Here is a 15,396-nt window from a genome sequence, read left to right as displayed (position 1 = left end):
TATATATATATATATATATATATAATTTATCGTATGTATCTTTTAAATGTCAACATGTTTCACTGCATTAAAGAAATTATTCAAGTCTGTTTTAAATATCCAACATCTTAATTGAACAAGTCCAATAAAAGAGGTCTTAAAGCTCCTCCTCTGGTGGCTTCATGCAACAAGTGTTCAGACTCTTTTCTTTTTCTTGGGTTTTGTTCATTCCCAGTCAGATTCTTCACTGGAAGTGTCTAAATCAGTGCACGGTCACGGAGCTCTTCACACTTCACACCTGAGGAGGAAAACTTGAATTCAGTGTTTGTGTCTCAGAGAGATTCATTTGGTCCAACAGCAGCAGCAGAGCTGCAGACATGTTGGTGATGACAGGGGTGGTCCTAGCCTGTTAGGTGCCCTGGGCAAGCAACCCACCCCCACCCCTGGGTGCACAGACACACTTCACTGTGCCATATCATTCAGATTACCATGTACCATCACAGACTTCAAAAGTTTCTTTGAATATTTTATTCAAAAAACTTGAAATTAAAGAAAATATAATAATACTTTGTACTTTAAACACAGAGCAAGACACATAAATACTGTATACCTTTCAGACAAGAAATATAGACTAAACTGCACAACTGCCACCTAAATATTGACCCTTCTTTCCTTCCTTTATGCTAAATCATCAATAAAGTCATCATGAAATCTGCTCAGCAGTTGTTTGGTTGATACTGACATAGCAAACAGCTAACAACTAAGACAAAACAATCGGGCCTACATCTATGACCAATGTGTGAAATATTCAGAATAGGAGATAAATCAACACCTCTTCCAGTTAATGGCTATTTAACACGATCCAACCTACATCACAAGATCATTGCCTTTAGTAATTATTGTAGCCTCATATTACTTTCCCATGTAGTTGTTTATTATAGTTTTAGAAGAATTTTAATCTTCAAAACAGTAATATTTTCTGCTGAAAACAAAATATGTTGTTCTAACAGCTAAACTAATTAATGGTAAGCCTATATTGCAACAGGCTATATCCTACATGACACCTTTCAACCCACTTCTCATTGTAAAATATTTTGACTTAAAACTTTTGTATCAATCACTGAGAAAATTTGTATATTCTTTTTTTTCTTTGCAGAGAAACAAATTAAATTAAAGCAATGAAGCCATTAAAAAAGAAAGTTTACAATTACTTTTGATGCTCATGATCAGGGGTCCCCCTCAGGCGGACCGATGTCCAGATCCAGACCCAAATAAATTCTTAACAGGACCCAGATTTTTTTTTTTTTCAGCAGAATTAAACAAATACAGTTTTGTTTTTACTTTCCAACATTTTCTAGTAATTCATTTAACGTGGTGCAGCTTTTTTTTAATTTATAATTTAGCATTTCACACAGCACAGTTTATCCAGTGTTTCATGGTAGTTCCAGGTAAACATTTATAAAATATATTCTGGACTTTTCCCGTAGAAAGACTTCTTGAGGTGGACCTCACAAAATTTAAGCTGAAGACCACCGCTCTAGCTCTTTAGTAATATAAAGTTAAACTTTTCTTGCTTATTCCAGGGGAAGCCAGATACTGCCTCTTATCTCGTAGATCTGCAAACAGTGCGACTGTCTCTGTGTCATTATTCACATGGTGAGATCTGATCCTGGATCAGGTCCGAGTTTTCCACAAACGTGTAACGTCCTCAGTGATGTGTTTATCTTGAATGAGCTGACACTTGAGTGACTAACAAATGTCATTAGCTGTGTAATGCTGCAGTGTGTGTGTGTGTGTGTTAGCTGGTTGTGGTCATGTACACTAGTAGAGGGCTCTGAGCATCACATTTCACCTGGTTGCACTGTGCAAAGTGATACAGCAGCACACCTGTGTGTGTGTGTGTGTGTGATATCCCCAGGTCTTGTTCCACAGCAGCAGTTACACACACACACACACACACACACACACGGAGGGGACCCACGACTAACAGCTAGCGAAGCATTCAGAGCTCCTGGCAGGATGTTAGACCTCAAGAACTTTCAGCAGCGTCAGCGGGCTCTGCCTTAGTGGGCCACAGAACGCAACAAACCGAGTGACGCTCTGGATCTGGACTCAGGCTGTCTCGGGGACCACTTTAAATAATTGAACACACCAACTGGTGAGGAGCAAAACATGAGGAGGGCAGCTCTGATGGTTTGGATAAGCCTTCTGGTGCAAGGTCAGCTCTCTGCATGATGGACCAGGTTTTTACCTGGTTTCTAAATCTAACTGATCAACTGTCTAATTGTCTGGTAACTCTATTTTTTATTGTTCTAGAAATAAGACAAAAAAGACCTGCGTAACTTCCCTTCTATATCTGTGTTGCCCCCTCCTGTTCCCAGTGTCCCACTGCGCTCAGGGTCATTATGCCCACAAACTCCTGAATGACCTGATGGAGAACTACTCCAATGCTCTGAGACCTGTAGAGGACACGGACAAAGCCATCAACGTCTCGCTGCAGATCACACTGTCACAGATCAAAGACATGGTGAGTAGAGACGACGTTAGGAGGTACAAATGACCACCCTAAACCGAACCACTGAAATGAAAACTGCATCTTTACCACTGGATTACAAAAACCTGCCAAGTCTTGACCATGCACATAAAACAGTTTAGGAAAACGGCACTTTGATATTATTTGTGCAAGACTTGGATAAGTTCACCATGTCTAATGTCTAACTGCATTGAGTTGCAGCCATGTGGTTGGCTGATTGGTAGATGTGTTAACAAACATAATAAAAAGGCTGGTGAATATACGTCTGGATTCTTTGGTTAACTCAAGCCAGGCCCATGGGCTGGACTGTAAAATCAGGACGCTGATTTGATGCAGTGTGCTTCCTGCTTTAGGTGCAAACAAAGAGACGGCTCTCTGGATATTTTCCCAATTCAGCATATATCCTCCCTTCCTTACCCCGGTGGCCCACTCACTGGCTACTTTGTTTCAAATTTACCAGCAGAAAATCAGCATCCTACAACGGAGCTTTAGGGCCACACTAAGGAAAAAAATATTACATTTCGAATGAGAATAAAGTCATAGTATTATGAGAATAAAGTTGAAACAATAAGAGAATAAAGTCATAGTATTATGAAAATAAAGTCGTAGTATTATAAGAATAAAGTAGAAACAATGCGAGAATAAAGTCATAATATTATGAGAATAAACTTGTAATTTTACCAGAATAAAATTGTAATATTATCAGAACTCCAACACGACAAAGCAATCTTACAACTGTGGTAAAGTGATGAATGTTCAAGGACTCAAGGTTCTTTATTTGTCATTTACACCACATGTATGTGGCGTAACGAAATTCTGTACACAAGGTCCCAGTTACATCCAACAAAAGTATTAAAATGTGTGTAAAAGGAAAACAGTAATAAGGTCAAAGATATGAACTAAGAAAAACATCAACTAAAAATACACTAAGCACTAATGGCATAAAAACAATATGTCGAACAGCAGCACGAACATGAGCATGAGTCTGTGTGAGCAGATGAGCACGCATGAACACAGCAACATGAAACAGATCAGCAGCAACATGATGTGATTTTTTCCACAGTGATTATTCTGGTTAGAGATTCATGAGTCAAGGCCTCAGGGTAGAAGCTGTTCCTCAGTCGTTCTACACTGAATGCTCCTCAACCTCCTTCCTGAGGGGAGCAGGTCAAAATGTAAGTGTGCACTGGGTGAGTGGGGTTGATGTCGGCAGTACAATAGCAGGGGGCCCAACACACTGTGGCATATGGATTCTTATGTCATGAGTTAAAATGATATGGGACACATATTTAGGGTAAATAATTTTTTTAGGGTGATGTAGTGTAGCTTCACCACGGAGCGGCGTTGTTTCACCATGGAAATAATTCATCTTGCAGGGTTTTCTCATTCAGCCCAGGCTGGGGGTCATGATGTAAATATGTCAATGATTTTAATGGAAATACAAGTGACGTAAATTAGCAACACGAAGATCGTACTTTTCTAAGTAAACTAGTACACATTTTCCTTAATCTTGCATATTCAAAGATGATCCATGTGATCCAGAAGTATTACTTTTAGCGCATACGCAAGTGAGCTGACAATACGGATCGGCTTCCGTAACAGATCGGGGAATGACAGTGCCGCTCCTCCTGGTTCTCACCAGGAAGCAGGGGGAGAGCGCGCAGGTAGGGACTGGGGGTCGTGTGGGAGAAGAAAGAAGACAGCCGAGCCGGCGGATTTTCAAGTAAAACTATATTGTTTATATTGATATGTGAATTTATATCATGTATAACATTATATCGATATTTTAAAAATATTGAAATATCACACAGCCCTATTGTACAACCAGAAACTACTTTCTGAGGTTCACTAAAATGTCCAGTGGTTTATGAGATATTTTGCTAACAGACAAAGCTGACCCAACAGCTAATGACCAAGTCTATTATTTTTTGAGTTTCATTCAAATCCATCTACTGGTTCAGGAGAAATTTACCTAACACGAGGCAAAAACATAATAAAAATAAAACAACAAAAATACATTTCTGTACACTTTCTTTTATAAGTGCTAGGATGCTGTTTTGTCAAAACATTTGATAAATTTATTTTCATCGCATTAAATCTCTACAATATTTATGATTTAGCTGCAAGAAAACTATTAACTTTTCAGTTTAAACTGATTCAGGGATCAAAACCTGGAACTCGTGGTTAAATGACTAAAGTGGTCTGTTTTGTATTTTGAGCAAATTTTTAATAACTGGATGGAAATGGAAAGGAAAACAAAAAAACTAATATTTACAAACTTTAAATGTACGGAAAAAACACTGTAGTAATTAATAACACATGTCCAAAGTACACAAATTATTTAAATTCATCCATCCATCCATCCATCCATTTTCTTCCGCTTATCCGGGGTCGGGTCGCGGGGGTAGCAGCCTAAGTAGGGAGGCCCAGACTTCCCTCTCCCCAGCCACTTGGGCCAGCTCTTCCGGGGGAATCCCAAGGCGTTCCCAGGCCAGCCGAGAAACGTAGTCCCTCCAGCGTGTCCTGGGTCTTCCCCTGGGCCTCCTTCCGGTGGGACGTGTCCGGAACACCTCACCAGGGAGGCGTCCAGAAGGCATCCTAAACAGATGCCCAAGCCACCTCAACTGGCTCCTCTCGATGTGGAGAAGCAGCGGCTCTACTCCGAGTCCCTCCCGGATGATCGAGCTTCTCACCCTGTCTCTAAGGGAGAGCCCAGACACCCTGCGGAGAAAACTCATCTCAGCCGCCTGTATCCGAGATCTCATTCTTTCGGTCACAACCCAAAGCTCGTGACCATAGATGAGGGTGGGAACGTAGATCGATCGGTAAATTGAGAGCTTCGCCTTTTGACTCAGCTCTCTCTTCACCACGACAGACCTGTACAGCGCCCGCTTCACTGCAGACGCTGCACCTATCCGCCTATCGATCTCACGCTCCATTTTTCCCTCATTCGTGAACAAGACCCCAAGATACTTGAACTCCTCCACTTGGGGTAGGACCTCCTCCCTGACCCAGAGAGGGCACTCTACTCTTTTCCGGCTCAAGACCATGGCCTCGGATTTGGAGGAACTGATCTTCATCCCGGCCGCATCGCATTCGGCTGTGAACCTCTCCAGTGAAAGCTGTAGATCACGATCTGATGAAGCCAATAAGACCACATCATCTGCAAAAAGCAGAGACGCAATTCTGAGGCCACCAAAACGGATCCCCTCAACACCTTGGCTGCGCCTAGAAATTCTGTCCATAAAAGTTATGAACAGAATCGGTGACAAAGGGCAACCTTGGCGGAGTCCAACTCTCACCGGGAACAAGCCCGACTTACTGCCGGCGATGCGGACCAGGCTCTGACACCGGTCATACAGGGACCTAACAGCCCGTATCAAAGGGCCTGGTACCCCATACTCCCAGAGTACCCCCCACAGGGCCCCCCGAGGGACGCGGTCGAAAGCCTTCTCCAAGTCCACAAAGCACATGTAGACTGGTTGGGCAAACTCCCACGCACCCTCCAGGACCCTGCTGAGAGTGTAGAGCTGGTCCAGTGTTCCACGGCCAGGACGAAAACCGCACTGTTCCTCCTGAATCCGAGGTTCGACTATCCGACGGACCCTCCTCTCCAGAACCCCCGAATAGACCTTACCAGGGAGGCTTAAGAGCGTGATTCCCCTGTAGTTGGAACACACTCTACGGTCCCCCTTTTTGAATAGGGGGACCACCACCCCGGTCTGCCAATCCAGGGGAACTTCCCCCGATGTCCACGCAACATTGCAGAGTCGCGTAAGCCAACACAACCCTACAACATCCAGAGCCTTAAGGAACTCTGGGCGGATCTCATCCACCCCTGGGGCCCTGCCACCGAGGAGCTTTTTAACCACCTCGGTGACCTCAGCACCAGAGATTGGAGGGCCCGACCCAGAGTCCCCAGGCTCCGCTTCCTCAGTGGAAGACGTGCCGGTGGGATTGAGGAGGTCTTCAAAGTATTCCGCCCACCGACCCACAACATCCCGAGTTGAGGTCAGCAGCAAACCACTCCCACTATAAACAGTGTTGGTGGCATACCGCTTCCCCCCCCTGAGACGCCGGATGGTGGACCAGAAACGTCTCGAAGCCGTGCGGAAGTCGTTCTCCATGGCCTCTCCGAACTCCTCCCATGCCCGAGTTTTTGCCTCAGCAACCACCCGAGCCGCATGTCGCTTGGACTGCCGGTACCCATCAGCTGCTTCCGGGGTCCCACAGGCCAAAAAGGCCCGATAGGACTCCTTCTTCAGCCTGACAGCATCCCTCACCGACGGTGTCCACCATCGGGTTCGAGGGTTGCCGCCCCGACAGGCACCGACAACCTTGCGGCCGCAGCTCTGGTAAGCCGCCTCGACAATAGAGGCACGAAACATGGTCCACTCAGACTCAATGTCCCCCACCTCCCTCGGAACATGTTTGAAGTTCTCCCGGAGGTGGGAGTTGAAACTCCGTCTCACAGGAGACTCTGCCAGACGTTCCCAGCAAACCCTCACAATACGTTTGGGCCTACCAGGTCTGACCGGCATCCTCCCCCACCATCGGAGCCAGCTCACCACCAGGTAGTGATCAGTTGACAGCTCCGCCCCTCTCTTCACCCGAGTGTCCAAGACATGTGGCCGCAGATCAGATGAGACGATGACAAAGTCAATCATCGAACTGCGGCCTAGGGTGTCCTGGTGCCAAGAGCACATATGGACACCCTTATGCTTGAACAAGGTGTTCGTTATTGACAATCCATGACGAGCACAGAAGTCCAACAACAGAACACCACTCTGGTTCAGATCAGGGGGGCCATTCCTCCCAACCACACCCCTCCAGGTCTCACTGTCATTGCCCACATGAGCATTGAAGTCCCCCAGCAGAACAAGGGAGTCCCCAGAAGGTGCACTTTCCAGTACCCCCTCTAAGGACTCCAGAAAGGGTGGATAATCTGAACTGCCGTTTGGTGCATAAGCACAAACGACAGTCAGAACCCGTCCCCCCACACGTAGGCGGAGAGAGGCCACCCTCTCATTCACGGGGGTGAACCCCAATACACAGGCACCAAGTTGGGGGGCAATTAGTACGCCCACGCCTGCTCGGCGCCTCTCACCAGGGGCAACTCCAGAGTGGAAGAGTGTCCAGCCCCTCTCAAGGAAACTGGTTCCAGAGCCCGAGCCATGTGTAGAGGTGAGTCCGACTATTTCTAGCCGGAACCTCTCAGCCTCACACACCAGCTCAGGCTCCTTCCCCACCAGTGAGGTGACATTCCACGTCCCAATAGCCAGCTTCTGTAGCCGAGGATCAGACCGCCAGGGTCCCCGCCCTCGGCCACCACCCATCCCACATTGCACCCGACCCCTTTGGCCCCTCCCACAGGTGGTGAGCCCATAGGAAGGGGGACCCACGTCTCCTCTTCGGGCTGTGCCCGGCCGAGCTCCATGGGTAAAAGCCCGGCCACCAGGCGCTCGCCCACGTGCCCCACCTTATTTAAATTCAATTCAGTTTATTTATGTAGCAAAAAAATCACAACAGAAGTTGATTCAGTGCCTTGTACAGAAACATTCACATCCCATACATACAAAAGTCAATTAGTAAAAATTCTCTGTCTAAGGATAATTTACCCAGAATGCATTGCAGTGTAAAATAAAATGGTGACCTCCATGTATCGTTAATGTTTGAAAAATAAAAAATAAACTAAATAGCCTACAGTATTTTTATGGTCTTCATTTTATAGCTGAAGTATTGTTGATAAAAATTATTTTGATTGTTCCAGCTAGTCAGTGACCCTTTTAACAACAAACACAAGAACGATTTTAATTTTGTCAACCTCTCGTGTGAATGTTATCTTAATATTCACAGTTAGTGTTTTCCTGTGTGATTTATTGTTTGTGTTTTAAGAATTAATGCCAGTAAGGGCTTTGCTTCCTGTGTGAATCCTCTTATGTGTGTTTAAATTTTCCTTTCGGTTAAACCGTCGTTCACAAACATCACAAGCAAACGGTTTCTGTCCTGTGTGGATTCTCATGTGTCTGTTTAGATACGTGTTCTAGCTAAATCGTTGTCCACAACTGTTGCATGGAAACGGTTTCTGTCCTGTGTGGATTCTCGTGTGTGTTTAATTGGGCTTTGCCACTAAATCTTTGTCCACAAACATCACAACCAAATGGTTGATCTCCTGTGTGGATTTTCATGTTTGCGTTTAAATTTCCCTTCAGGGTAAACTTTCGCCCACTAACATCACAAGTAAACAGTTTAGCTCCCGAGTGGCTTCTTATGTGTTTGTTTAAACTTCCTTTTTAGTTAAAATTTTGACTGCAAATGTCACAGTCAAACAGTTCCCATCCTGTGTGGCTTCTCATGTGTGTAACTACTTTGTAAATATGTCTTGCTGCAAAATCTTTGTCCACAAATATCACAACCAAACGGTTTCTGATCATTGTGGATCCTCATGTGCGTATTTAAGCATCCCTTTTGTGTAAACTGTTGTCCACAAACATCACAAGCAAATGGTTTATCCCCTGTGTGGATTTAAATTTGACCTATGGCCAAACCTTTGTTCACAGACATCACAACCGAATGGTTTTTCTTCTGTGTGGATTCTCATGTGAGTTTTTAGATCAAATTTTCTAGTAAAGCTTTTACCACAGTCGTTACAACTGAATGATTTCTGCGTTATTTTATCTCTTCTGTGTGACTCTACATTTGTATTTACTTCACCACATTTCCTATTATTCAAAGAACTTGGGAACTTTTATTCCGGAATAACTTAACATGTGTCTCTGATGAGACTGACCACAATGAAACTGTTTACCAGAGCAGCTGAAAGATTTGCTAACAGAGTTTACACCTGGCTCAGTAGACCTGCTCTTTTTACGGTCTTCATTAGTCTCCAGTTTTTGGCTCAAAGTCTGACCCTTTCATCTGAGAGTCAAAATTGTTCTCATCCTCATTATCTTCCTCATGGTCCCTGACTTCAGTCTCTGAAGAGCTGGAATAATCTTCATGAGTATTCAGAGTTTAGACTTGGGTTCCTGGTCATTTTTCGTCCTTCACAGTCCTCTCCACAAGTTCCTGCTTCCATTTGGTCAGCTGAGCTGCTGGTTGGAAAATATTTCTCTTCCATTTGGTGCTGAGGAAGAGGTTTTGCTTCATTATCAGCAAATTTGGGTGGCATCAGTGTGGACTTTTACGTGTTTGTTAAGATATGTTTTCTGGTTAAATTGTTGTTCACAAACATCACAGGTAAATAGCTTATCTCCTGTGTGGATTCTCATGTGTTTGTTTAAACATCCTTTTTGGTTAAACCTTTGTCCACACAAACCACAACCAAATGGTTTCTGTCCAGTGTGGATTCTTGGGTGTGTGTTTAAATGGACCTTACTTCTAAATCCATGTCCACAAACATCACAACTAAATGGTTGATCTCCTGTGTGGATTCTTATGTGTACTTTTAAATTCCCACTTAAGTTAAACCTTCTCCCTCAAACATCACAAGGGAACAGTTTATCTCCTGTGTGGATTCTCATGTGCTTGTTTAGATCCGTCTTCTGGTTAAACTGGTATTCACAAACATCACAAGGAAAAGGTTGATCTCCTGTGTAGATTCGTACGTGTGTTTAAATGTCCCTTTCGGTTAAAACATTGTCCACAAATATCACAACCAAAGGGTTGTGCCTCTGTCTGGATTCACATGTGTGTGTTTAAATTTGATTTGTGACTAAACCTTTGTTTGCATTTCTCTTTTAAGCCTCACGTTGAAAACTTGATAAAGAAATTGAGAGTAAAACTGGGTTTCTTTTTTAGTAATAGATCCTAGGAAACGCCTTGTCACTGCAACTTTCCTTCCCTCCATTGACTACAGTGACAATATTTACATGAATGCTCCTACAAGCACCCTGCAGATGCTGGAAGCTGTCTATCATGGTGCACTAACATGGTAGTGCATGGTACACAGATTCATAACTGGCTGTGATTATCGTACCCACCACTGCACCCTGCATTCACTGGTTAACTGGTCATAATTAACTTCACGCAGACTCTCTCACTGGTACATTTTCATATTTAAATCACGTCTTGGTCTGCTGTCTTCATATATCTCCTCCTACATGTCTCTGTGTGAGTGCAGCTACAGCGTGCGCTCTCAGGACATTATTACCTGCAGTGTTCCCTCAGTCTGGACTGAACTAGGCAAAATGGCCTTCTCCTACGCCGCACCTGTTTCCTGGAATATCTTGCAAAAAGATCTGAAGCTCTCGACCTTGACCTCTCTAAGAGATTTTAAACATATGCTAAGTTCATGGCAAAAACCAACGCAGACATGTTCCTGTTTTTAGTATTTTACATCGCTTTATAATGTAGCTGTTTTTGTTTCATTTTTATTTAAGTTATTCTATTTACTTTTTCGTTTTATATGCTTTTATATGATTTTCTATTGTTATTTGTACCTCATCTGTGTTCTATGTTTAAAACAGGTCTCTCTTGTAAATGAGTCCTTGAGGCTCAGTGAGACTAACCTGTATAAATAAAGGTTGAATGAATGAATGAACTATGTGTAGTGTGAACTCTTGCGATGTTGAAAATTCTGTGAGATCTGTCAAGTTTATCTCACTATATGTAAAACTGACTGCGTTGTAGTTATTTTGGTGTTTCCTAAGGCCCCTTAGCTGTGGTGGCCCTCTTGAATGGGGTTGACTCCAAAAGTTTATCAGTTATAGATGTGTAAATCCATCCAGTGGCTTGTGAAATATTTTGCTAACAGACATGACTTCAATAGTTAATTGTAAAGTTTTAAAAACAGATTAGTTAGTGCTCAGAGTGTGTGTTGAACATGACTCTCAGCTACTACTACACCTATTGTAGCCCACTATCTGTAAAACTGAGTCATTTTCTGTGTGATTTGTTTGTCTTGCTGTGATGGCAATCTTCATGCTTAAAAACCCACCACTGTATGTGTCTGTATGTGTTTAGGATGAGAAAAACCAGGTGCTGACCACCTACCTGTGGATCAGGCAGGTTTGGCATGACGCCTACCTGAGGTGGAATAAAGAAGACTACGATGACTTAGAGATGATCAACATCCCCAGTGAAATGGTTTGGAAGCCGGACATCGTCCTTTACAACAAGTCAGTAATGAGAGGCAGGGCTCTCATAAAGACAAACGTAAAAGAAAAATAAACATAAATATTAAAACAAACTTGCATCCTTAAATGTTTGTTGCTGTTTTTGTCCTTTTTCTTTCCATGTATAGAGCAGATGACGAGTCATCAGAACCGTCTAACACCAACGTGAAGCTGCGTTATAATGGGGAGATTGTTTGGGACTCTCCGGCCATCACAAAGAGCACATGTAATGTAGATGTCTCCTACTTCCCTTTTGACTGGCAGTCATGCAATCTTACCTTTGGCTCCTGGACGTACAATGGCAACCAGGTGAGACGTGAAGAATGAGAAAGTTAGGGAAATAAATTTTTTTTTAGAGCAAATCAGACAACAGACATTTAGCTTTGAGTTACATAATTCACATGAGACTTTGGTTACATGAAAGTTGAGTTTTGATTAGGATATTCAACAGAACTGGTATTTTACAGAAAATATTAAGCAATTTCATAGATGCAAAAATACAGTCTGAGCAAAATACTTAAAGGTTTTCAGTAGAATAAATCATAAGCTGATTTTTGATGAACTTTAAATGCTAAAATTCTCTCTTAGAAAAGTTTACAACTAGTTCATTTCATATTTAAAAGCCAGAGGCAACATGTCATATTTAATGGGATGAAATCTGTTTGTGAAACATGCAAAACTGGCATTCCACAAGGTGTCATTTTAAGATCAATGCTTTTTGACTACTAGGGATTCATCTAAAAGCAGTAAACATATTCAGTCCTAAATGTCAGCAGAATATGCTATCATGCAAGGTGAAAAGACAAACATCACAGTGGTTTGTGAATCATTTTTGGTCTCTGATCCACATCAGGTCTTGATCTGAGGACCTGCTTGTCCTCCCTGTGCACACATGGGGTTTCTCCTGGTACTCTGGTTTCCTCCCACAGACCAAAAACATGCATGTTTGGCTGATTTTTTATTCCTTTTTTCGACTGCTCCCTTCTTTAGGGGTCGCCACAGCAAACTGTCGCACGAAGACGTGACAATTATTTTTATGCCGGGTGTCCTTCCTGACACAACCACAGAGCTCTCTGTGTGGAGCAGAGAGCTGACATCTAGGGCGCCCGGGGGAGCAGATGGTGGAGGCTTTGCTCGAGCCCAGAGTGGGGCAAATGAGGGTGGAGACAGTTGTAGGTGCTTCAGCTATCCCTCCCATATTTTTGATGGTGTCAGTACCGAGATTTGAACCAGTGATCTTCCAATCACAGGCCCATCTTCTTTAACCTCTTCACCACCACTCTGCATGTTAGACTGACTGGTAACTCTAAACTGTCCCTAATTGTCCTAATCTCTCCAAGTCATCATTGGAGGTACCTCTACAACTGATTCACTTTTGGAGTTACCCAATTCAAGATGGCCGCTACAGCTATCAACCTTTGACAACACAAAAATGGCTTTGATTCTGAGGTGCAACAAAAACAAACCTGTGTAACCAGGCAATGTTTTTCTAGTTCGTCCTGTATTCTAATTTGCATTAAATGTAAAAAATGTTTAGTTTTATATCCAATAATTCTCAGTCAGGTCATCTGGACAGTTTCTTTTCTTTCTTTTTTTTTTTTAAGAGATGTTTCACCCTCTATCCAGAGGGCTTCATCAGTTTCCCCACCAAGCAGTAAACTTCTTAAGTGTTAAGTCAGATGACCTGACTGAGAATTATTGAATTTGATACCTGGATGATTGAGCATGAACTTTGTTGTTTAGTTTTATAGTTTATTTTAGATGTTAATTTTTTTTTATGTATTGGTAGTTCAGAATCAGAATAAACTTTATTGGCATTGCACCGAGATACAACGCGAATATGTACGTACAGTCGTCCGAAAGATGGGCGGAGTGCACGAAGCTGCAGCTATAAGTAGCGCGGCCTTCTTATTCTTATTCAGAATAATATTTTGCTTAGATGAGAAAAGGGAAGAAAACATGAGGAGAGACGGTATAAAAAAAAGATTTCTCACCCCGTGTCCTAGACAGGGCACGATTTGAGGCATCAAAAAAACTACCACAGCAAAGCAACATAAACATTTTCAAATAAACAGTTTCAAATATTTTACAGTATTATGCATTTCACATGTTTTTTTTTGGTGCAAACAAGTTAGCCTCTAGGTACAAAACATGTTGCTTTACCATTAAACACTATTTACAAATCCCTGATTTAAATACACGAAAAATTATGGAGGAATAGCTGAGTATACAAATACTGCATATTTTTAAATAGTTAGAAATGTATTCTCATTGATTTGCTGCAGATTTACCAGATTGACTTTGATTAATTTTTTTCCCCGTATCTTTCAGCTGGACATCAGTTTAGGGATGGACAGCGGCGACTTGGAGGACTTTGTGGATAATGTGGAGTGGGAGTGTCACGGCATGCCTGCGGTCAGGAATGTCATGATGTACGGATGCTGCTCGGACCCTTACACAGAAATCACCTACACCCTGCTCCTGAAGCGCCGCTCCTCTTTCTACATCTTCAACCTGCTCCTGCCCTGCTTCCTAATCTCCTTCCTGGCTCCTCTGGGATTCTACCTGCCGGCCGACTCGGGGGAGAAGGTCTCCCTGGGGGTGACGGTGCTGCTGGCACTCACTGTGTTCCAGCTGTTGGTGGCTGAGATCATGCCTCCTGCAGAAAACATGCCCTACATAGGTCTGATTTAGTCTTTGGATTCTGTTTTCACCACAGTATTAAATTACTTTTGCTTGTTTGCTTTAATGGTAGATTAGTTTGAGTTTTTCAAAATTCCCACTTTGAGAAGCTAAGTTTATTTTTTAAATTTCAGATCAACAGCATGCAATGAAATTATCAACAGAATGTGTCTTTTCTTACCTTCTCTTAAAGGGAAGTATTACATCGCCACGATGACTATGATCACTGCCTCCACTTCCCTCACCATCTTCATCATGAACATCCATTTCTGTGGTGCCGAGGCCAAACCGGTCCCACACTGGGCGAAGGTGCTAATCATCGACTACATGTCCAAGATTTTTTTTGTTTACGAAGTCGGGGAAAACTGCACGACTCCAGAGGGTGAGAAGAGTCCGTTGTACCCAGAGGAGCCCATGGGAGAAAAGGGATGCTACTATGATGACAGCATCCACGGTGGCTTCTACCATCAGGAGACGCCGTACAAGTACAGCAACGGCCAAGCCGGACATCATCACAACAAGCCTTACAAAAGCCAAGCAAACGGCAGCACCAGCCGCAAATATCACCACCACAACAACCAGAACCACCATGCTTCCAGGCTGGAGAGGGGAGAGACAAACCACCACATCAGGAGGGACGAACTGGACTACCAGAGCCCTCCACATCCGAGAAACCTCCAGCACCTGAACGGGGCGCCTAAAGAGCCGAGTCTCTACCCATTTGAGAAATATCAAGTCCCAGCGTGCCCCTGCTGCTGCCCCTGCCTCCAACACAAACAGGTGACACACCTCACCTCGTTATCAGCCACTACCTGTTGTTTCTCCTTCCTGCTGCTTTGAACTCCGTCATCTCCTTTCAGGTGGTGAAGAACATTCAGTACATCGCCAACTGCTTCCGTGAGCAGAGAGCAACGTGTGTCAAGGTGGCAGAGTGGAAGAAGGTCGCCAAGGTGATGGACCGATTCTTCATGTGGATCTTCTTCATCATGGTCTTCCTCATGAGCATCCTCATCATCGCCAAGGCATCCTGACAGCTTCTCTACTCTTTTCCTACAGCAAGCATCCTCCAGCATCTCTGGGCTTCGG

The 15,396-nt window shown here is 43.4% G+C and overlaps 1 protein-coding gene across 1 annotated transcript; it reads left to right on the top strand.

Moving 5' to 3' along the window:
- Positions 1-2,151: 2,151 nt before the first annotated feature.
- Positions 2,152-15,396, top strand: chrna9a (cholinergic receptor, nicotinic, alpha 9a). Its single transcript, XM_037674954.1, has 7 exons — positions 2,152-2,197; positions 2,361-2,506; positions 11,477-11,631; positions 11,757-11,937; positions 13,960-14,311; positions 14,504-15,090; positions 15,171-15,396. Exons 1-7 carry the CDS (start codon positions 2,152-2,154, stop codon positions 15,339-15,341), a joined length of 1,638 nt encoding a protein of 545 aa, XP_037530882.1. The 3' UTR covers positions 15,342-15,396.

Source organism: Nematolebias whitei, chromosome 3, assembly GCF_014905685.2.
Source record: "Nematolebias whitei isolate Nwh7 chromosome 3, NemWhi1, whole genome shotgun sequence".
Taxonomy (NCBI): Eukaryota; Metazoa; Chordata; class Actinopteri; order Cyprinodontiformes; family Rivulidae; genus Nematolebias; species Nematolebias whitei.
This window is presented reverse-complemented; position numbering and strand designations above follow the sequence as displayed.

Bases quoted from the DNA above. Each gene is read 5' to 3' on its own strand.
- chrna9a (XM_037674954.1), top strand. From the start codon at position 2,152: ATGAGGAGGGCAGCTCTGATGGTTTGGATAAGCCTTCTGGTGCAAG. The intron at 11,938-13,959 runs GTGAGACGTGAA...CGTATCTTTCAG, and splicing joins GGACGTACAATGGCAACCAG to CTGGACATCAGTTTAGGGAT. The intron at 15,091-15,170 runs GTGACACACCTC...ATCTCCTTTCAG, and splicing joins CCTGCCTCCAACACAAACAG to GTGGTGAAGAACATTCAGTA.